Consider the following 24,719-nt stretch of genomic DNA (forward strand, 5'->3'; position numbering starts at 1 on the left):
TGCCAACTACTATACTTCAGAGAGGCAAAAGGTCAATGCTATTGGGACCTACAGGCTCAGCAGATTTTGTATGCCACACCTAATTTTACTAAAAGGTTCAGGAATGAAAAGAATCAAGAAGCTTCCATAAACTTACCTTCACAATCAACAGAGGAATTTTCCACGAAAGTGCTAACAGGAGGTCCCTCTACCAGTCTTTCTTGGAGCTTCAGTCCACTTGCCTTCAGAAGCCATGTGAAAGAGGAGTGGAGGTGCTGCCACACTCCCTCCTCTCCAACCATTTCACTCAAGGACCTGGGCTGGCCTGCCACTGTAAAAGACATCCAGGTTAGAGATCAACTTGAGTATAAGATCTCATAAAAAATTAAGGAAAACATATGAACAAAAGTTTAATACAGAAAAAAGTCCACAGAGGAGGTTGAGTTAGGTTCCATATATAGTAGAACCTCGTTCATCCGGCACGATTGGGGGGAAGCTCATGCTGGAAAAAACATTTTGCCGTTGTTTTGACTTACTCCTAGAGATTTTTTTTCTTCTTTTTTTTACGTCCACACCTATATCACCGGTAGGATTTCTTGGTTGGGCCTGGGGCCATAAACTCAAAACACGCCTTGCCAACAGGCGCCAGTTGACAAAAGGCGCTGTTTGAAATGGTGCACCAACGGTGGCTTTCGTTTTGGCTGGATCATGATACACAAACATTTTCAAAGGCGCCATTGGTGCACCAAATCACTGAAAGGTGAGATTTCCCTCACAAGAGCCTTTTCATGAGTTAATCAATCACAGCACCCGTGACAACTGTGGTTTTAGAAGTGTGAGCCAATCACGAAGCACTGTCTGCAGCTGACAGCCACGGCACCAAGGAGTGGAGAGAACATTCTAGAATCCTCTCATGGCGCAGAGGGAGGAAACATGCTGATACAATTGAGAGTGAGAAGTATGTCCGTTGAGAAGCACTTTTGAAGAGGTGTTACTGTTTTTTTTTTTTTTTTTTCCTTACAACAACGGAGACAGCTTAAGGGCACAAAAAAAGGAAACAATAATAAAAAAGCCCGCTACTTGCTGCTCCCAAAAAGAGTCCAAAGAGATGGCTGACGGTGAGGTCAATTTTGGGAGGAGAGGTGTCCAGATATCCTTCTCTTGAAAGAGTTCAAGTCATAGGCAGGAGGAAATACAGATGAAGGAAGACTGTTCCAGAGTTTACCACCGTGAGGGATGACAGACTGAAGATGCTGGTTAACTCTTGCATAAGGGGTTTGGACAGTATAGGGATGAGCATGAGTAGAAAGTTGCGTGCAGCAGGGCCGTGTTGCAGTTAGCAAGTTCAGAAGAGCAGTCAGCATGAAAATATCGATAGAAGATAAAAAGAGAGGCAACATGGCGGCGGAAGTTAAGAGGTAGAAGACTATCAGCAAGAGGAGGATAGCTAATGAGACAAAGAGCCTTAGACTCCACTCTGTCTAGGAGAGCTGTGTGAGTGAAGCCCCCCCACACGTGAGATGCATACTCCATATGAGGGCGGACAAGGCCCCTCTATATGGATAGCAACTGTGCAGGGGAGAAGAACTGGCGGAGACGATACAGAATGCCCAACCTCGAGGAAGCTGATTTAGTGAGAGGAGATGTGAAGTTTCCAGTTAAGATTTTGAGTTAAGGATAGACCGAGGATGTTTAGTGTTGAAGATGGTGACAGCTGAGTGTTGTCGAAGAATAGGGGATAGGTGTTTGAGGATTGTGTCGAGTTGATAGGTGGAGAAATTGGGTTTTTGAGGCATTGAAGGACACAAGGTTCCTTTTACCCCAATCGGAAATGATAGTAAGGTCTGAGGTTAAGCGTTCCGCAGCCTCCAGCCTGGAGTCATGTAATTCCTGTTGAGAGGGTCTTCTGTTGAAAGAAATTGAATAATGCAGAGTGGAGTCACCAGCATATGAGTGGATAGGACAGTTTGGTGTGGAAGAGAGTGGGTGATAGGACAGAGCCCTGTGGAACACCACTGTTAATAGGTTTAGGGGAAGAACAGTGACCATCTACCACAGCAGATATAGAATGACCAGAAAGGAAACTGGAGATAAAGGAACAGAGAGAAGGATAGAATCTGAAGGAGGGCAGTTTAGAAAGCAAAGACTTGTGCCAGCAGGAAGGAAAGGTAGATGTTGATAGGCAGAGGCGAAAGAGTTTGACCAGGCAGGGTGTCAACACAGAAGCACAGTTTTTAAGGACAATAGGAGGCACTCCATCAGGTCCATAAGCCTTCTGAGAATTGAGGCCAGAGAGGGCATAGAAAACATCATTAGGAAGAATCTTAATAACAGGCATAAATGAGTCAAAGGGGGGGATAAGTAGGAGGAATATGCCCAGAATTTTCCAGAGTGGAGTTGTTACAGAAAGTTTGAGCAGTGCTGCCTTCTGTGTTAAGAAGAGGCGGGAAAGAGGAAGTGAAATTGGAGGAGATATTTTTGGCTAAGTGCCAGAAGTCTCTTGAAGAATTAGAGAAAGCAAGGTGTTGACATTTGCTTTGAATAAGGGAGTTTTTGGTAAGTTGAAGAATAGATTTGGCACGATTCCAGGTGGAAATGTAAAGGTCATGGTTAGCGGGAGTTCGAAGGCTCTGGTACCTTTTGTAAGCTGCCTCTCTATCTTTGATAGCACGAGAACAAGCGTGATTAAACCAAGGCTTTTTAGCATGGGGAGTATAGAAAGTACGTGGAATGTATGCCTCCATTCCTGAGACAATCACGTCTATGATGCGCTGGGCACACACAGAGGGGTCTCTATCCTGGAAGCAGTAATCATTCCACGGGAAATCGGAAAAGTACATCCTCAGGTCGTCCCACAGAGCTGAAGCAAAATGCCAGAAGCATCGCCTCTTTGGTGGGTCCAGAGGATGTACAGGAGCGATAGGACAGAATACAGAAATAAAGTTGTGATCGGAGGAGCCTAACGGACAGAGTAAGCAGAAGGGTTAGAGGTATGGAAGAGATCTAGTATGTTGGGCCGGTCTCCAACACGGTCGGGAATACGTGTAGGGTGCTGAACCAACTGCTCTTGGTCATTGAGGAGAGCAAAGCTGTAGGCTTGTTCACCAGGCTGATCAGTGAAAGAGGATGAAAGCCAAAGCTGATGGTGAACATGGAAATCTCCTAGGATGGAGATTTCAGCAAAGGGAGAGTGGGTCAAGATGTGCTCCACTTTAGAGTTCACGTAGTCAAAGAATTTTACATAGTTAGTAGAGTTAGGTGAGAGATAAACAGCACAGATGTATTTAGTAATAGAATGACAATGAAGTCTTAGCCAGATGGTGGAAAATTCAGAAGAGTCAAGGTCGTGGGCACGAGAGCAAGTGATGTCGTTGCGCACGTAGGCCCAGCATCCAGCTTTGGATTGAAATTTAGGATAGAGATAGTAGGAGGGAACAGAGTAGAGATTGCTGTCAGTAGCTTCAGAAACCTGTGTTTCGGTGAGGAAGAGAAGGTGAGGTTTAGGGGAGGAGAGATGGTGTTCCACAGAATGAAAATTAGGACGAAGACCGCGAATGTTGCAGAAATTGATAAGAAAAAGGTTCGAGGAGTTATCAAGACACCTCTCAAGTCGGCAGCCAGAAAGGGTGTCCTCCTTGGGGGAATTTGTGGTCCCCCCCCCAGGTGGGGACTCCGAGGCACTGTTGTTGAAAGCCCTTTTGAATTTTGGGAAAAGGTGTGTGTGTTGTGTGAATGTAGTGTGGTGTGGATAGAGTGAGAATCTGTCTTTAGAAAGCATGCTGAACTACTCTCTGGTGTAGATGAGACAATAGGGAAACAGTTAGTGAGGACATGGGAAGGGTCTTTGGAGGGCTTCAGCACCCTCCTCACTTCCCATATATACCTCACCGGGAGTGGCTTGCGCCAGTTCGGTAGGTGTCTTCCTACCTACTCTAGCCAATTGACCCCTCCGAGCCAGGAGAGGCCACCAGTCTTGACCAGAAAAAGGGATCAATGGGGTGTGTCGCTAGCCGCAGCACACGACTACGGCATCGCTCAACCCCCAGGACTCCCGTCCCTTAGCCCTACAGGGACACCACAGGTGGCAAACATAATGGAAGGACTAAGGTTAAGGGCGCACCAACCCGTCCTCAGGGTTTGGCATGCCTAATGGAGAAGAGTAATCAGGACGAGGGAAAGAAGAATTCAGCTCGGGGTGGTTGAGTGTGCTGTGTGATATATTATCATATTTTTAACATTACTTCCAATCGCATATGATTTGTGAATATTATTGGTGGTTCTTGTTGGGGTGGGGTTGGACAAGCCGCCGATTCTTATAGGAACCCGTGATGTCTCCTACGAGTTGACACTAACACCACGGCTGAAAGTGGTTTAAAAAAACGAGACATACGAAGAATCAGCTACATTAGTATTAGCAAATGCAAACTTCACGTTTAAAAAATCGGGCCCTATTGTAGTCTCCAACCTAGTGGTGATATGTTACTCATTATAAAAAAAGAATCAAGTTTACCAGCACAATTAGTTAATAATTATGTGATATTAGGCTACAACTTTGCAGTAATAAATTAATAGTGATATGTCACAAATTTCATGGTAAGAAATTACTGATTCAGTGGTAGGTTCAAGAAAAGAATAATATATATAAAAAAAAGTTCAAAAAAAAAAAAAGAAAAAATGCTAAAGAGAGCTTAACTAATTCCCCCGCTAATTATGCTATCATTATATCTATTTATGCTAGTATTGGCATATTGGTGGTTTTTAAATTTTGTTTATTTTCTCTCGGTTACGAATCTGAACGGTTGAAAGTGTGGCGACGGGGGTCAGAACGGACGGGGACGGGTTCTCAATGTTTTGGATGTTTCGGTCACCAAAACCACAATTTTTCAATTTTTTATATTTTTTCTTACTGAGAACACCCACAAAGAAAAAATAAAAAAAAAATAAAAAAAAAAATATCAAAATAAAAAAAAAATAAAAAAAAAAAAAAAAATAAAAAAATAAAACTTAATAATCTAAAAATTTTTCTTTTATTATATTATTAATATGTAATTAATATTGTTTGAGTTAAATGAGAAAATTGTGAAAAAAAAAAAAAAAAAAAAAAAAAAAAATCCTGTTCTTGACATTCTCCGATTCAGTCGAAGATATCACGCGCACACTTTCCATTTTTTTTTTAAAAATCTTTAAAAAAAAAAAAAAAATGGTTAAATATTTAAATTTTAATGAAGTAAACACTAATGGGTAAACACTAATGTAAAAAAAATAATTCACTAAATCAATTCAATTCCATAAAAAACACTGAAAAAAATCAACAGTAAACACCCATTTCCAGCATTTTTCCATGGCTTTATCTTTTATATCACATATTATATATGTGTATTATGCAATATCAATCATTTTTTTTTTTTTTTTTCCAGTACATAATTTTTTTAATTTGAATTCAAATGTCGTCCGAGTCGAGAACAATAATTTTGTCTTTTTGGCACCCCCCCGAGTCCATTGTTGTTTTTGTTGACTCAATATTATCATCACACTATTTTATAATATGCCTATATGGCTATATTACACTTATCACAAGTTGATCACGCCTATTCGTGCCTCACAAGCATACATATATCCCTGATGAAATTTAAGAAGAAAATTCTTAAAAATAAAAAAAATTTATTTTATGCAAGGAGCGAGCGGCGCGGGAGGTTTGCAATGGCGTAGGCGTTAGGACCCCTCCCCTCCTCATATATAGCTCTAGCGTCATCAGGCTCTTCGATCGTTCATTGGTTAATCAAGACTGTCCGGGTCGAGACCTTGTCCGGGTCGTGACCACACGACCCTAATAGATTAGTAATATTGCATCAAAAAGATACTGATTTTTTAGCGGTTTACCAGGTGGTGAGAGGCTAATCGCATCTTCACAAAATTGTGATTTGATATAACACTTAGGTTATTATCAAATGATAGTCAAATTTACACAGAAACCTTGACAAAAGTATATATTTGCCTTTCTCGAGTTTTGCCTGTACAAGTTCCTGTCGTTGAAAATAAACACAATTTAGCATGAAGAGCGAGACCAAGCCGCCACCAGCCCTTCCCTACCCTCCGTTCACCTCCAGATCTTAGCCACGGTGTTGATAATTTCAACATTTGGTGCCCAGACCCGGGAAGTGGAGCCTTCAAGACTTTCCTGTGAGTAATCGTGGCTAAGATAACCTGTCAGAATGGGGGAAGGGAAGGAAGAGGCAACGAAGAAAAGGGCGGCTGCCCGAGGCTGGGTTACCAGATAGTCCACAGCCTTAAAGGACTTACTAGACAAACCCAGCATCAGTGAATTTGAGTTGAGAAGTGCCATAGAGACCTTTGACCATAGATTAAGCACTTTAGATGAGAGACAGGATGAACTTGAACTTCTAGTAGCTGACGGTGACCTAGATCAATGCATAGATGAAGCAGACAGCTTCAGACATGCCAGTCAAGAGAATTGGTTACGTGCTAATGAGAAGTTACAAGAACTAATAAAGCCCAGTCAGACTGAATTAAGTTCTGTTGGGAGTACTTCTACAACTGGCAAGTCACCTGAAGTGAAGTTACCAAAGCTTGAACTGCCAAAGTTTAAAGGAGATGTTACAGAATGGCAGTCCTTCTGGGATCAGTTTACCTCTCACATAGATGACACAGAGATTCCAGTTATAAGCAAGTTTAGTTACCTGGTGTCTTTGTTAGAAGGAGAAGCTAAATCAGTAGTTCAAGGTCTCACATACTAGTGCTAATTACAGTATTGCTTGTGATCTACTGAAGGAGAGATATAACAGGCCTGAGAGAATTATATTTGCCCATATACAGTCCCTTTTGAGTGGCCATGTCCCTGGGAAGGCCAAGGGACCCAAGTATGTGACTCAACTTTGGAGTCTCAGAGATGAAATACTGACACACATCAGAAGTTTAGAGGCCCTAGGCGTGTCAGGCAAGCAGTGTGAAATCTTCCTAACTCCCATCATTCTGTCCCGTCTGCCCAATGAGATTCGTCTGGAGTGAGCTCGCAAGGGTGCCGGACATGAGAGTGACCTCGACTGGCTTCTGACGTTTCTATGACAAGAAATTGAGAGCATCGAGAAGTCAGAGGCCTTCAAGGATGTCACCGCGGGTAAGAGGGAGATTCTGTCTACCCCTGAAGAGAAGAAGAATTGGCAGACGCGGGAGCATAAGGGAAAGTTATCATCTGCGGCTGCATTACACACATCTTTGGAAGGTGAGAAGCTCCTTTGTGGATTTTGCAACAAGAAACATGCTTCCAAGAGATGCTTTGAGACCCAGAGACTTGGTGGAAAAGAATGCGTTGAAAGAATTAAGACTGCTGGCATGTGTTTCAAATGCTTAGGCAAAGGACACATTGCTAGACGGTGCTATGCCAAGTGTCAGAAATGTAGAGGCTATCACCACCATCTCATGTATGGTGTCAAGATAGATACTAATAAAAGTGAACCTGTAAGAAGTGAGTCGGTAAAAGCAACTCAAGAACTAGCTGCTGATCATAGTAATGGAGAAGTAAGTAAGAGTCAGGCTACTCATTTTGCTGGAGTTTCCTTGTCTAATATATCAGTTAATAAGGAGACATGTACTATACTGCAAACTGCTCAGGTGAGAGTTGCAGGAGCAAATGGTGTTCTTCATAGGGCCAAGTTGTTGTTTGATAGTGGCTCCAGTAGAACATATGTCAGCAGTAAACTTGTTAAGAAATGCAAACCCACATGGAACTCCAGCAAACCCATTTCTTATTCAGTATTTGGAGGTAATTATTCCTCTAATATAAAGCAGTGCAACTTGTTTGATCTGAAGGTTCTTGATTGCAGTGATGCACCACACAAGTTAACAGCTGTAGAGATTCCAGTGATATGCCAACCCTTAGTGAGAACCACCGTGCCTGTAGGTATACTATGCCAATTTCCTGTGCCTCTTGCAGATGACTATCAGAGTGATTCCTATATGGATATAGATATACTAGTGGGTCAGGATGCTTACTGGAAATACATAATGTCTAATCATAATGAGTCTGTGCAAGTGGAGGGCGTAGTGGCCCAAAGATCATTGTTTGGCTGGGTATTGTCAGGGGCTTGGAATGCTGACACTAGTTCTAAGGTACCAGTAACCTCTCCACAGATGTTATGTATTTCTAAAGTGTCTGATTATGATGTAAGCAAGTTTTGGGACTTAGAGACTATAGGGATACAGTCCAAGGAATCAGATCATAACTTTGAGTCAGATGTTGCCTTGCAAGAGTTTTCACAGAATGTTTCATATGCTAAAGGCAGATATGAAGTGTCATTACCTTGGAAAAGTGACTCCTTGAAAAGTGCCCTACTCAACAATGAGAAACTTGCTATGAAGAGACTAGATAAATTACATGCCAAACTAGATAAAGATGTCGAGTTGAAAACTGCATATTACAAGGTTTTAGAGGACTATGTGCAAGAAGGTATTGTTGAGGAAATCCCTAGTAATGAGATAGTCTGTGAGAATCCTACCTTTTATATGCCTCACCGCCCTGTGGTTAAAGAAACTAGTAACAGTACCAAGGTGAGACCTGTCTTTGATGCCTCAGCCAGAGGGTATAATGGAATTTCACTGAATGATTGTCTCTTGAAGGGCCCATCACTCAACCCAGATTTAGTAGAAGTGATCAGGTTTAAAAGATGGCCTATTTCTCTTACTGGTAATGTTACCAAGGCCTTTCTACAGTTGTGTGTGAAAAGATGAGACAGAGATGTACACCGTTTTTTGTTGAGAGATGAGGATGAGATTAAGTACATGAGATTCCTGCAGGTTCCCTTTGGAAACACTGCCAGCCCATTTCTATTGAATGCCACAATAAAACATCATTTAGAGAAGTATCCATGTACTGAAGTAATACAAGAACTGAAAGAGGATATGTATGTAGATAACTGGCTGAGTGGTGCTGACAGTGTGGAGGAAGCTGCCTGCAAATTTAGAGAGGCTTGTGAGGTTTTGGCACATGCTGGCATGCCTCTGACTTAGTGGGTTTCAAACAGTAAATTAGTAACTTCCATGTTTCAGGATAAAGTTGATCAAGTACATGGAGAAGAAGGTACTAAAGTGTTAGGCCTACAGTGGTGTAACACTTCTGATGAGTTTTCTTTTGAAGGATTAGAATTGAACACCCAGACTGAGCTGACATATACCAAAAGAAGCATGCTGAGCTTGATTGCAAAGATCTTTGACCCTCTAGGTCTTATCAATCCCTTTGTGATGTTTGGCAAAATACTTTTTCAAGATATTTGGAGGCTGGGTCTTCAGTGGGATGATAAATTGCCTCAGGATGTGAAGCATAAATTTGAAAGTTGGGTCCTGAGTGCAGCATCTCTCAGGGATTGGAAGATGGACTGATGTTATTTTCCTTTTTTGAAGTGGAATAGCCTTACTGATGTAGAGCTTCATGCCTTTGGAGGTGCTTCAGAGAAAGGTTACGGTGCCTGTGTATATATCCGTACCTGCTTACCAGATGGTGCCTACAGGGTTGCATTAGTCACTTCAAAGTCTAGAGTGGCACCTATTAAGACCATAACTCTGCCCAGATTGGAACTGATGGGGGCTTTATTGTGTGCTTGATTAGTAAGCTTTGTGAAGCATGCCCTTCATCTAAACATGAATGCCAAGGTATTTTGCTGGACTGATTCACAGATAACTCTAGCTTGGATCAAGGGTGACCCTCTGAAGTGGAAAATGTTTGTTGCAAACAGAGTTACAGAAATTCAAAGTTTAACTCCACCAAGTTCTTGGCTTCACTGCCCTGGACATGAGAATCCAGCTGATTTAGTTTCTAGAGGTCTCTTAGGTGATCAGATTGTATCAAGTAAATTGTGGATGTGTGGACCATCTTGGCTAGCTGAACCTCTTAGTATCAGTATAAAGGAAACAGAATCAATTTGTACAAATGAGGAGTACAAGACTACTGAGGCTCTAGCATGTGTAACTGTTCACCCTACTCCACCTGTGTTTGAGTTTGAGAGGTGGGGTGACTTTAGTAAAGCTCAACGTGTTGTTGCTTGGGTGTTGAGGTATACACATAATTGTATAACACCTGATAATAAAATTTCTGGTCTACTTTCAGCTGAGGAGTTGGATGATGCTAAGGTAAAGATGTTTTATCATGTACAGAGAGATATGTTTCCTCATGAGATTAAGGCTCTGCTAAGTGACAAGCCTCTTCCTAAGGGGTCAAAGTTGATTAATCTAGATCCCTTTCTAGATGATAAAGGTTTATTGAGAATCAGAGGTAGACTGGAAAATGCTGAATTGAGCTTTGACTGTAAACATCCAATAATAATTCCAAAATGTCACCTAGCAAAGCTACTGGTCAAGTTTCACCATCTTTTTCTTAAACATGAAGGTGTTTCTACCATTGTATCTACCTTGAGAGAAAGTTTCTGGATTATAGGAATTAGAAGAACTGCTAAGACTGTGATCAAGGAATGTGTAAGATGCCAGAGACATGACTCCAGAGCTTGTAGCCAGCCAGTAGCCCCACTACCAGAACTGAGAGTTAAAGCTGCTCCACCATTTACAGTGACTGGCCTGGATTTTGCTGGCCCTCTGTTTTGCTCTGATTTCCCTTCTAAGAAATTTTACATTTTACTGTTCACCTGTGCTGTTGTCAGAGCTATACATTTAGAGCTCACTGACTCTATGAGTGTTGAGGATTGCATGCTTGCCCTACGCAGATTCATTGCACGGAAAGGGCTACCTTCAGTGATGTACTCAGATAATGCCAAAACTTTTGTTGCTTCCAGTGGCCAAATACAGAAGGTTTATGGTCACATATCTCCACACTGGAAGTTTATAGTCCCCCGTTCTCCATGGTGGGGAGGATGGTGGGAACGTCTGATAAGATCTGTCAAGTCTGCCATGAGAAAAACTCTTAAGTGTTAAGTATATTTCCAGAAGTGAACTAGAGACTGTACTACATGAAACAGAAGCATGTGTAAACTCAAGACCTCTCACTTATGTTGGGGATGACCCTAATAGTGCTCTGCCTTTATCTCCCTCACATTTCCTCATTGGCAGAAATGCTAGTACTCACTCTGAGTTGGACCCTAAACCTTCCTGTATTTCCCCTCAAGATCTGAGGAATAGAGAACATTTGAAAAACCAGACTTTAGACAAATTTTGGAAGAGGTGGAGCTCAGATTATATTTCCAATTTGCCCCCAGATGTTAAGGGTTTCACTTCAAAATGCAGTATTAAAAAAGGTGACTTAGTCCTGGTGAAGGAGGACAACATTCCAAGGCTACAATGGCCCCTGGGTTTGGTTGTAGATATTTTCCCTGGTCAGGATGGTGTTCTCAGAAGTGTAAATGTGAAGACTTCCAGCGGAGTACTAAATAGGGCAGTTCAGAAATTACATAACTTGGAAGTATGTAGCCATGAGTATACTGATGTTAATGAGACTGTCCAAGATTTACCTGAAGTTGATGCAGCTGTCCAGGAGTCCTCAGATACTAGTCCACTTCCTGAGACAGCTGCTGAAACTCGTACTCGCTCTGGTAGGTCTGTTAAAGTTCCTAGAAAACTTGACTTGTAACTTCAGTTGAAGTTCAAGTTGACAGACTAGTTTCTGAGGCTGTGAATTGTATTTCCTAAGTGATATGTATGAATAATTTAAGGTTGATGCTTTATACTCAGGAATACAGTTGTCATATGTAATAAAAGTGCTAGACTCCTATGGTGGGGAGTATGTTGAAGTTAGTGAAGAAGTTATTGAAGTCTCCGATGTAAAGTACAGTTTCTTTAATTACTCCTCCACATATTTTTATAAATCCAACAGTTTAAGCTGAAATTACTGAATCCATTATTTTCCTTTATTATAATTGATTTCATTTAGTTTCTGTAAATCAAGTTTTGTATTCTTAGTTGAACTGAGATAGGTACATATTTGCCTTTCTCGGGTTTTGTCAGTATAAGTTCCTGTCATTAAAATAAACAAGTCTCAGCAAGAAGAGAGAGATCGAGCAGCCACCAGCCCTTCTCTACCCTCCATTCACTTCCAGATCTTAGCCACGGTGTTGATAATTCAACAAGGTGTCCTGATGACTCCTCGAACCTCCTCCTTATCAATTTCTGCAACATTCGTGGTCTTCGTTCTAATTTTCATTCAGTGGAACACCATCTCTCCTCCTCTAAACCTCATCTTCTCTTCCTCACCGAAACACAGGTTTCTGAGGCTATTGACAGCAACCTCTGCTCTGTTCTCTCCTACTATCTATATCCTAAATTTCAATCCAAAGCTGGATGTTGCGCCTACGTGTGCAACGACATCACTTGCTCTCGTGCTCACGACCTTGACTCTTCTGAATTTTCCACCATCTGGCTAAGACTTCATTGTCATTCTATTACTAAATACATCTGTGCTGTTTATCTCTCACCTAACTCTACTAACTATGTAAAATTCTTTGACTATTTGAATTCTAAAGAGGAGAACATCTTGACTCACTCTCCCTTTGCTGAAATCTCCATCTTGGGAGAGTTCAATGTTCACCGCCAGCTTTGGCTTTCATCCTCTTTCACTGACCAGCCTGGTGAACAAGCCTACAACTTTGCTCTCCTCAACGACCTAGACCAGTTGGTTCAGCACCCTACATGTATTCCCGACCGTCTTGGAGACAGGCCCAACATTCTAGACCTCTTCCTTACCTCTAATCCTTCTGCTTACTCTGTCAAACTGTTCTCTCTGTTGGGCTCCTCCGATCATAACCTTATTTCTGTTTCCTGTCCTATTGCTCCTGTACATCCTCTGGACCCACCGAAGAGGCGATGCTTCTGGCATTTTGCTTCAGCTCGGTGGGACAACCTGAGGATGTACTTTTCCGATTTCCCGTGGAATGATTATTGCTTCCAGGAGAGAGACCCCTCTGTGTGTGCCCAGCGCATCTCAGAGTTGATTGTCTCTGGAATGGAGGCATACATTCCACGTTCTTTCTCTACTCCTCATGCTAAAAAGCCTTGGTTTAATCACGCTTGTTCTCGTGCTATTAAAGATAGAGAGGCAGCTCTCCAAAGGTTCCAGAGCCTTCGAACTCCCGCTAACTATGACCTTTACGTTTCAGCCCGGAATCGTGCCAAATCTATTCTCCGACTTACCAAAACTTCTTTTATCAATAGAAAATGTCAATATCTTGCTTCTTCTAATTCTTCCTGTGACTTCTGGCATCTAGCCAAAAATATCTCCTCCAATTCCACTTCTTCCTCTTTCCCTCCTCTCCTTAACCCTGACGGCAGCACTGCCGTTTCATCTGTCTCTAAGGCTGAACTCTTCGCTCAAACTTTCTGTAAGAACTCCATCTTGGACGATTCTGGGCATATTCCTCCTACTCATCCCCCGTCTGACTCCTTTATGCCTGTTATTGAGATTCTTCCAAATAATGTTTTCTATGCCCTCTCTGGCCTCAACTCTCAAAAGGCTTATGGACCTGATGGAGTGCCTCCTATTGTCCTTAAAAACTGTGCTTCCGTGCTGACACCCTGCCTGGTCAAACTCTTTCGTCTCTGCCTATCAACATCTACCTTTCCTTCCTGCTGAAAGTATGCCTTTGTACAGCCTGTGCCTAAGAAGGGTGACCGTTCCAATCCCTCAAACTACCACCCTATAGCTTTGCTTTCCTGTCTATCTAAAGCTTTTGAATCAATCCTTAACCGGAAGATTCAAAAGCACCTTTCCACTTCTAACCTTCTATCTGATCGCCAGTATGGGTTCTGCAAGGGGCGTTCTACTGGCGATCTTCTTGCTCTCTTAACTGACTCTTGGTCATCCTCTCTTTGCCGTTTCAGTGAAACTTTCTCTGTTGCGCTAGACATATCGAAAGCCTTCGATAGAGTCTGGCACAAGTCTTTGCGTTCTAAACTGCCCTCTTTCGGATTCTATCCCTCTCTCTTTTCTTTTATCTCCAGTTTCCTTTCCGGCCGTTCTATCTCTGCGGTGGTAGACGGTCACTGTTCTTCCCCTAAACCTATCAACAGTGGTGTTCCACAGGGCTTTGTCCTATCACCCACTCTCTTCCTGTTATTCATCAATGGTCTTCTTTCCATAACAAACTGTCTTGTTCACTCATACGCCGACGACTCCACTCTGCATTATTCAACTTCTTTCAATAGAAGACCCTCTCAACAGGAAGTACATGACTCCAGACTGGAGGCTGCAGAACGCTTAACCTCAGACCTGGCTATCATTTCTGATTGGGGCAGAAGGAACCTTGTGTCCTTCAATCCCTCAAAAACTCAACTTCTCCACCTCTCAACTCCACACAATCTACCAAACACCTATCCCCTATTCTTCGACAACACTCAGCTATCACCATCTTCAACACTAAACATCCTCGGTCTATCCTTAACTCAAAATCTCAATTGGAAACTTCTCATCTCCTCTCTCGCTAAATCAGCTTCCTCGAGGTTGGGCATTCTGTATCGTCTACGCCAGTTCTTCTCCCCCGCACAGATGCTATCCATTAACAGGGGCCTTGTCCGCCCTCGTATGGAGTATGCATCTCACGTGTGGGGGGGCTCCACTCACACAGCTCTTCTGGAAAGAGTGGAGTCTAAGGCTCTTTGTCTCAACAGCTCTCCTCCTCCTACTGATAGTCTTCTACCTCTTAAATTCCGTCGCGATGTTGCCTCTCTTTCTATCTTCTATCGATATTTCCACGCTGACTGCTCTTCTGAACTTGCTAACTGCATGCCTCCCCCCCTCCTGCGGCCCCGCTGCACACGACTTTCTACTCATGCTCATCCCTATACTATCCAAACCCCTTATGCAAGAGTTAACCAGCATCTTCATTCTTTCATCCCTCATGCTGGTAAACTCTGGAAGAATCTTCCTTCATCTGTATTTCCTCCTGCCTACGACTTGAACTCTTTCAAGAGAAGGGCATCAGGACACCTCTCCTCCCGAAATTGACCTCTCTTTTGATTCTATTTTAGGAGCAGCGAGAAGCGGGCTTTTTTTAATTTTTTTTTATTATTGTTTCCTTTTTTTGTGCCCTTGAGCTGCCTCCTTTGTTGTGTAGAAAAAAAAAAAAAAAAAAAAAAAAAAAAAAAATCCAGTCTTGCCGGTTCGTCGTCTCTTTTATATCTAGTGCTTTCCTTCACCCTTTGTAACATCAAATTTTCCATCACTAAATTTAAGAATCTATTCCCCCATGCCACATCACTACCATTGCTCTCAAACCTCTCCCAGTCAACCTCTTTGCAATTGAAATCGCCAATTAGTATTACTCCTTTGTTTGCCTTAAGTAATCTCCTCAAACTCTGAATGGTGTCATCAATCATGTTTTCATAATCTTTACTCCATGATGTAGTTTTTGGTGGTACATATGTTACTGCAATCATCATCCTTTCTCTATTCTTGTTTTCCAAGATTACACTCACTATTTCTGCTTTTCCTTCTCCATATTCTATTGATTTTAGTCATTTTACTAATAACTCTTTCTTTATCATTATCACCACTCCTCCTCTGCCTTTGCCCATTCTATCCTTCCTCCACACATTGTATCTTCCATCTACCTCAATTTGGATGTTTTCTTTTAGTTTAGTTTCAGTTAGGCAAACTATCATGGGATCCCTCTCTTTTAGATAATCTTGCAGCTCAAATTTACTAGAGATCAACCCATCTACATTTGTGTACATTATTCTTATTCCCCTCTCTGTATCTTTCTTATCTAGTTTTCGCTCCCCTTTCTCTTCTCCCTTATGAACCATTTCTTGATTCGATCCCCCGAAACTCTCCAAAAAAATGTTTCTTTTTCTTCCTCAGACCTTGCGTTATTTTTTACTTTGGTCTCTGCCAGTAGTTCATTCCATTTCTTCCCTTCTTCTTCATTTCTATTTTTCTTTATATATACGTATATCCTTACATCCTTCCGTTTCTTTTAGTTTAGTTGTTCTATATAATATGTCTTTGGCTGCCTTTTGTGATTTTAGTTTTAAGTGTGTGTGTGTGTGTGTGTTCATATAATTTAATGGGGAAGGAGAAAGGGAGAAAGAGTAATAGAGTGAGAGATAAGACTAAAGATAAGATGGTGTGAGAAAGGAGGAAACAAGGGAAATGAGTGGAGGAAATGGGACGGGAAAAGAAGAGAAGGGAGGGTCATGTAAAGGTGAGGAAAGAGGGGGAGAGAAAGGGTGTGAGTGGGAAGGAAAGAGATTAAAAGAGAGAGGTAGGGAGGGTCAGGTAAAGGTAAGGAAAGAGAGGGAGAGAAAGGGTGTGAGTGGGAGGGAAAGAGATTAAAAGAGAGGTAGGGAGGGTCAGGTAAAGGTGAGGAAAGAGGGGGAGAGAAAAGGTGTGAGTGGAAAGGAAAGAGATTAAAAGAGAGGTAGGGAGGGTCAGGTAAAGGTGAGGAAAGAGGGGGAGAGAAAAGGTGTGAGTGGAAGGGAAAGAGATTAAAAGAGAGGTAGGGAGGGTCAGGTAAAGGTGTTGAAAGAGGGGGAGAGAAAGGGTGTGAGTGGGAGGGAGAGAGATTAAAAGAGAAAAAACTGGGAGGGAGGGGAAAGGAAAAGAAGAAAGAAATGAGAAGGAAGGAGAAAAATACGGGGACGGAGAGGGAGAAGAAAGAAAGGAAGTGGGGGAGGAGTGAACCAGGGAAAAGACCAACGGCACAATAGGCCGCGACGGAAAAATAAAAAACAGGTGGGTGACATAGGTGCTTATTTAGGTGTGTTCCTCATTATGTTGATTTATATCGTTTTCATTTGTTAGGCTAGAAAATGCTTATTTAACCACAAAACCCCGCGATATAGCAAAAAATCCGCGATACGATACAATCTAAAAATCCGCGGTGCAGCAAGACCGCGATGAGTGAACCGCGATGTGGCGAGGGATTACTGTATGTATATATATATATATATATATATATATATATATATATATATATATATATATATATATATATATATACAGGAAATCCCGATATGAAAATTCGGATATACGAAAGTGAAAAATATAGGACAATTTTCGGTTCACGAAAGACATGGATGTCTATATCAGCCGCGCAGCCGTCACAAAGCCTCACGCTTTTCGCAGTGATTAGGCAGCAAGTGTCCATGTCCAGTCCCCTCCACTTCAACGCTCATCACTTAGCGTTGCCAGTTTGTGAACCTGCCTTACACTCGAATCAAACACATCCCAGCCAGCGTGAGGAAACGTGAGGGTGATGGAGGGTGGGGGGGCTTGGAGTGGTCGTGGTGTACTGTTTGAAACTGGCCTTTCACAGCAGGAAGTAAACATTGGCAATGTTAAGTGATGAGTTGTAGTGACGAGTTAGAGGATTGTCCTAACATATGTAATGCATTTCTATAACAGTAAAGGAACAGGAAATGGTAATTGTTTTAATTATTTATGAGCCTTGCGTTTCATTGTATTGTGAGTAGTAAATTGCTTTTAAGCATAGTTATATTTAACTTTTTTTTTTTTTTGCTGGTCCCTAACCCCTATTTATTAACAATCCTATGGCGGAAAAATCGATAAACGAAAGGTTTTCAGTCCCTAACCCTTTATTTCGTATATTATATATATATATATATATATATATATATATATATATATATATATATATATATATATATATATATATATATATATATATATATATATATATATATATATATATATATATATATATATATATATATATATATATATATACGTTTATTGGTTAATCAGTATTATTTTCCATTTTTTTTTTTCGCCGCTTATAGCGGACTTTCGGCATTAACGGACTAAGGTTCCCCCAATTACTTTGTTATATCATGGGTTTACTGTATTACTCTAAGTCTATGTATACCAAGTCAAGTCATGCAGCTTTGTGGGAGGAGACACGGCAGAGGCGTGGTTTACGTGTGACACTGCTTGGAGCCAAACTAGAGAATATAGAAACAGGGATTTAGAGAAAACAAAGAAAGGAGGACTAATTTAAATCAATCACTTCAACATGCCCTCCTTCACACCCCTCAGGTATTGGAATTACAATCATGCAATAGCACAATAAAAAGGCATATTTTTTTCATCAGTGGCTTGCCTGAACGCGCTGTGAAAGAAGGCAAGTATGCACATCCAAAGTGCACACATGGCCGCAACTTTAGTCATCCCTGAACTGTTTTTTTTTTTTTTTTTAACCTTCAAGTGACGTCATCTCGCTTGACCTGGTATATATAGACTTAGGTATTACTGTTATACCGTATGTTGCTTTGACGAGTTACAGTGCTCTTACCCCGAGCAGCTGTGACTTTGAAATGATAAACAAAAGGGTTGGTTTGTAGATTCACTCACTGTGCAGTGTGCAGGCGGTAACTTTCACCGAGCTAATGAGGGAACTAGTCACATGTGGATGCTACGTTCTATGGGCAAGCAATTGGTCTTGATCTTGACTTTCAGGGACCGTATACCTACTTTCAATAAAAAATAAGTGTTGATTAATTTCTGTCAATCATATTTTGTTTAAATATGGTTCTTTTTACAATGTGAAACAAAAATGCATTTACATTAACACTTCAGTCATCCACGGATATCAGTTTTTTCGAACTTGTGTCACAGAAAACGTCAGCTGACCGGGCCGCTGCACAGCAAAAATACCCCCAGACTAATCCGCCCAAGTCCACCCCACGGTCGCCGAGCAGAGTCACATCATGCAGGCAGCACCCTGATCCACCAAAATGGTTCCCGTGTAATAGCCGCTGTAATCAACCATCACCACCAAGGTACCCGCCACTGGTGACTGGCACACCGCGGCAGTGTTGTGTTTTGTGTTTACACTGCGTCACACGTGGCCGTCTTCTTCTCGTGACGGTGACCTGTATGGTTTTATCGATTCACATGTCCTCATCCTGTCTTCTGCTTATCCACACTTTCCTTTTCCATTGCATCACACTATTTATTAGTTAAATCAATCAAAATTTGTACCTTCGGCATATACCGCACAGGGGTACCTTTTTTCCGAATGAAAAAAAATGTACTTTATACACCGCAAAATACGGAATATTTCATTCAAACGGAGGTGTTTTAGTTGTTGGTTTCACACTACTAACAATAACCCCTAGGCCTACCAAAACCTAACCATTGGGGTATAAGATGCATGGTGATTTCTCGAGTCTTTTTTTAAAAAAGTGCATTTTATATGGCGGGATATATGGTATATTAGAGAGAGAGAGAGAGAGAGAGAGAGAGAGAGAGAGAGAGAGAGAGAGAGAGAGAGAGAGAGAGAGAGAGAGAGAATTAAAAAAAAATATTAACTTTTTTATTTAGATATCTTAAAATGGTTTTACTACAAGTTAGTCAACATATTGCAGTGTTCACATGAATTTTTATGCAGATATATTAATTTTTGTGGCATCTGGAAGGTTTTTCGTCGCGGCGCATGAAATGAGTCAGATTCGCCGAATGTTCATCGCGACTTCTGGTCGAGCTCGAGTGAAAACTACTGAAGCTAGGAAGGTGTGTTTGGTGGCAAATGAAAGCTCTTTTAATACAGGTTAATAACCAGAATAAAAAAAAATTGGAAAGCATTAAATAAATAAAAAAGTTATAAGCAAAAGACTAGGACGTGCCCAAATCGCGGCAAAAGGGCCGATAACAGGGTATTTTGTGACGGCTCGACGACGAACTTGAAATCGAGCTATCAAAAAATTCTTTGAGTTGGCCAAACTACATTGCCAAGAGGGGCTACATGTCAAATTACAGCCTTCTAGAGGCAATAGCAAGGCCACACTAGACAAAAACGACAGAGTGTCTGGAGGTCCGTCAAAATGGCTCGACAGGGGTTTCGAGGTTTCAAGGTTTCAAGCTCTAGCGATGAAACTATTGGGAGTAGGGAAATGGTATGCACCATATTGAAAAGCACATTGGCACGGCTAAATCATTTGTTAAATAAGTTTTTTGTAAATCTCAAAAAATGAGTGGGTTTCATGGTTAGGAACTCAAAAGTAGTTTTTTTCAGTCGTTTTTGCGGATTTATTCGATTTTTTACCCTTTTGAGTTGGTTTTCGAGCCCGGTTGTTGATTAAAAAATATAGCCTTTTCATGTTGCCGTTGATTGATACCAAAAACTTTACTGTAGCCCCAGAAATGAGGGAGTTATGGCGATTTGCACTAAAGCAGTTGATTTTTCAAAATTTGCAGCTTTATGACAAGGCTGGGGCAAGTGTTCATTCCATAGTAAAGGGTTCACTGATATAAACGATATACCAGAGGGTATAAAAAGTTATATGAGCCTTTCTGCAGATGATGCAAAGTTAATAAGAAAAGTGAGGACGGAGGAAGATTGTGAGGAGCTGCAAAAAGACATGGACAGAGTATATAGATAGAGCCAGTTATAGGAGATGGAATTTAATTCAAACGAGTGCCATTTTATGGAAATGGGGAAAACTAAAAAAAAAGACTGAGGAAAGCATATAGGATTGGAGAAGAAAACTTAAAGGTACAGTACCCTCTCGAGTTTCGTGCTATCTGAGTTTCGCGATCCTCGAGTGTCGTGGTTAGTCCTAAATTCTTACCATCCCTACTTTCGAATATTATTACCCCGAGTTTCATGCTGCTTTGACATGTACGGGTCACGCCTACTTACCACTGGCGTCACGCACACTACCTTAACCCTTTCATTGCTAAGCGCTTGCAACGAGACTATCCCCTCAGGCGCGCTCGGGAACCCCAGCGGGGGAAGGGAATCTCTTTCAACCGCTATATCTCAAAAACTTCATCACAGTTACAAAACAAAAACACCATTGGAAAGAGGAGGCCAAGATCTATAAGATTCGGTTATGTAAGCCTCTCCTGCAAACGTACAGGCACGTTCAGGGGCGTTTTTTTGCTGTGAGTGCGACTGGCGCTCGCAGCGAGCATTTAGCACCACCAGCAAGTGATGCTAGTGCTCGCTCTTTTAATCTCTGTATCTCAAAAACTATTCATCACAGCTAAAAAACAAAAAACACCATTGGAAAGAGGAGGCCAAGAGCTATATGATTCGGTAATGTAAGCCTCTCCTGCGAAAGTACAGGCACGTTCAGGGGGTGTTGCCTGTGAAGACGTACATTTATACGTGCGCGACGGTCAGCCGTAAGGCAATTACTGCAGATCTCTTGATGATGGGGTTCTGGCAGGGCAGTATTGCCAAGTGCAAAATTTACAACTATTTGGTCAAAATATCAGTCATGTGATAGGTGAAGCTATGCAAAAATGTCGCTATATTGGTCAACAACATCCACCAGCTGCTTGTCCGTAGATTTTCCGCGCTGGGCTGTCATGATTTTCCACCAAATTTAGTGAAGAACCCACTCAATTGGCAATCCTGTGTCGTGAGAATTAGTGTTGGAACACTCTCATACGTGGGAGATTTGAGTGCGGCTGGAGCTCGCAGCGAGCGATTAGCAATGAAAGGGTTAAGAGGTAGTATAACACTGGATGTTTTCCTCCAAACATTGTGGCTTTGGCAAGAGAAAGAGAGAGACTTATTAACACGTTAACCGCGTTTGAACTTCCTGCCGCCTCCTCCCCGTCGCGTTTGGTTCAACTCGGCGCAGCCTCAATACCACGCGAGCCCCCACTCAAGAGGAGGTGTGTAGCTTCACTCTGGTTATGAGCCCCTCTCGTAAAAGATGACATAGAGAGGATGAAAACTAGGAGAAGGAGAAGGGTGTGAGGAGGGCGAGTCAGAAAGGAGAGTCAGGTCAGGGTTTTGGTCAGGACCTGACCTGACCTGATGTCCATACCTGTCACACACACACAGAAGGTGAAATGAGAAGGATGTGGGGAGGATGGGGCAGAAACAAGAGTCAGATCAGGGCTTTGGTCTAAAGTTCTAAACATAACCTGACTCAGTTCAGGTCATGTCCTGACTTGTCACACACACACACACACACACACACACACACACACACACACAGAAGGAGAATGATAATGGTGTGAGGAAGGAGGGGCAGAAAGGAGAGTCAGATCATGGCTTTGGTCAGGATATGACCTGACTCAGGTCAAGACATGACCTGACCCTCCCTTCTGCCCCTCCTGAAATGCCAGAATTTTTCTCTTCTCTACACTCACACACGTCCTCTTCGTGTAACGAAACACACGAGAAATTAATCCAGACAAGGAAAGGTTTTGCCGGCGCCGGGGATCGAACCCGCGACCAGCGTTACGGGAGAGCCACTCCTTTATCAGTCGGCCAAAGAGGTACCCCACTGGCCAAGTGGGTTATGGGAGGCTCGCCCATCAGGCAAGTCAGCATTACACTCCCTCCCCCCACCCTTCTCATTTCCCTTTCTATGTGTGTGTGTGTGTGTGTGTGTGTGTGTGTGTGTGTGTGTGTGTGTCATGACATGACCTGATTCCATACTGCCCCTCCCCCACACACCCTTCTAATTTCCCCTTATGTGTGTGACGCACACCCGGAAAAGTTGCCGGTTGCCCAAGCTGCCGCCAACACGGTGGGAAGAAAAAGGCCGAGTGTGACACCAGCTTACGGACAACTGACAACTTGCTCCCGGATGGGCTCACAGGCGTTGCCAGTAGCCACAACGGTTAGAGGAAAATGGCCAGTGTGACACTGCCTCAAGGCAGTGAGGCCGCTGATTGGGTGAGCACCGGTGATGACGTCATCGGACTCCCAGTGAATCACAAGCGTGTTTTCAGAGCTCAGCCAATCGTAAGGCTTCATCTGTGGCTTTAAAACGACCCGCTCTCACTTCCTATTTTCTTCCTTTTTCCAAGGTACGTATTTTGAGATAACAAGGGAGTAAAGGAGGAAAAAAAGTGACCTCTAGGGGGCAGCATGAGCCAATTATAATGGCGCCACTATAAACAGTTGCCTGTGCCATGACGGGCTCGGGGCCGACCATCAGGCCCAGATGGATAGTCTACCAGCGCCATAAGCCACTTGTAAAAAAAAAAAAAAATAAATAAATAAAAGAAAATTTTTTTTCCAGGGGTCGGAACAAATAAGCGCTTTTTCAGTGTTTTCAATACCATGAGTTTCACGATCTTGAGTTTAGCGCTATACCTTTAGAATGAAGCGAGCGCGAAACTTGAGAGGGTACTGTAGTACATGAAGAAAATGATTTGGAAGTAACAATGCAAGACACATTATTCCCAAAAAAGCACATAAACAAGCTACGTACCAGAACTCTTAAATCTGCCATATGAAGAAAGATTGGAATGCATGAACCTGCCAACTTTGGAACAGAGGAGAGAAAGGGGAGACTTGATAATGTTGTTTAAGTTGATGAGTGGTATGGATAAGGTAGATAGAAAGATCTTGATGGAGAGAGAGCAAAGGAGAGGATTACATAGAATTACATAGAAAATCAGACCACACAGACCCCATGGTCCAGACTAGGTGGTCTGTCCTTAAACCTAAGTGATTCTACATTAATCAGATGGCTCCAAAACGTTGCTTTTCTACTCTAGTTAATATTAAGTTCAAGGAAGTGACGGTCGAGCTTGTTTTTAAAGGAGTCAATCATGTTACACTGGACCACTGATGCCGGGAGCTTATTCCATTCTCGCACTACAACGTTGGTGAAGAAAAATTTGGTGCAGTCTGAATTTACCTGTCTACATTTAAGTTTCATGCCATGGTTCCTCGTTCGGAAAATGTCATCGATCATAAACAATTTTGTTCTGTCTACATTCGTGAAACCATTAAGTATTTTAAAACATTAGATCAGTTTTCCTTGGAGGCAACGTTACTCAAGAGAGAACATGTTAAGGGTGGAAAGACTTTCTTCGTAAGATTTGTTGCGCAAGGAAGGGATAATTTTTGTTGCCCGACGCTGAACACCTTCTAATTTAGCAATGTCCTTTGCATGGTGGGGAGACCAAAACTGTACTGCATATTCCAAGTGGGGTCTGACTAAACTATTGTAGAGCGGAAGTATTACATCTTTATTCTTGAATAAAAAGTTTCTTTTAATGAAGCCCAACATTCTGTTTGCTTTACTTGCTGCATCGATGCATTGATGTGAGAATTCGAGGCTTGACGCGATTTTGACCCCCAGGTCCTTAACGCATTGAATGCTTCTGAGTTTAACGCCGCGCATTTCGTAATCGAACTTCTTATTTCTTGTTCCAACTTGAAGGACCTGGCACTTGTCTACGTTAAAGGGCATCTCCCATCCATCCGACCAAGCAGAAATTTTGTGCAAATCCTCTTGGAGGCTTTGCCTGTCTTCGTCAGTGAGAACCGAGTTACCAATCTTTGTGTCGGCTGCAAATTTACTAATGCAATTATTGAGTCCAACATCCACATCGCTGATATAAATAATGAAGAGCACTGGGCCAAGAACCGAGCCCTGAGGGATGCCACTAGTGACCGGCGCCCACTCTGAGTTAAATCCGTCAATCACCACTCTTTGTTGTCTGTTGCTCAACCAATTCGCGATCCATTGGTTTACTTGAGTGTCAATACCTATTTGCTTTAATTTATAAAGTAATTTATGATGTGGGACTTTATCAATTGCTTTCTGGAAATCAAGATAGACTACGTCCAATGATTTGGTTACGTCATAAACTGAGAAGAGGTCGTTATAAAAGGTCAATAGGTTTAATAGGCAGGATCTTTTGTTACGGAAGCCATGTTGTGAATCCCCAATTAATGAGTGACTTTCAAGGTAACTCACAATTTTGTCTCTAATTATGCTCTCAAGTAGCTTAGTTAGACTAATGGGTTGGTAGTTACCTGGTATTTTTTTGTCTCCTTTCTTAAAAA

General features: G+C 42.1%; 1 protein-coding gene across 5 annotated transcripts in view; it reads right to left on the minus strand.

Annotated features, from left to right (window-relative positions):
• The window catches only part of LOC126999049 (folliculin-like), a 162,031-nt gene that overhangs the window by 47,900 nt on the left and 89,412 nt on the right, over positions 1 to 24,719 (minus strand). For all 5 annotated transcript variants that reach the window (XM_050861426.1, XM_050861427.1, XM_050861425.1 and 2 more), the window contains one exon: positions 137 to 310. In XM_050861426.1, the coding sequence (XP_050717383.1) occupies positions 137 to 310 (174 nt within the window). The remainder of the gene's footprint in view (positions 1 to 136; positions 311 to 24,719) is intronic.

Source organism: Eriocheir sinensis, chromosome 15 (assembly GCF_024679095.1).
Source record: "Eriocheir sinensis breed Jianghai 21 chromosome 15, ASM2467909v1, whole genome shotgun sequence".
Taxonomy (NCBI): domain Eukaryota; kingdom Metazoa; phylum Arthropoda; class Malacostraca; order Decapoda; family Varunidae; genus Eriocheir; species Eriocheir sinensis.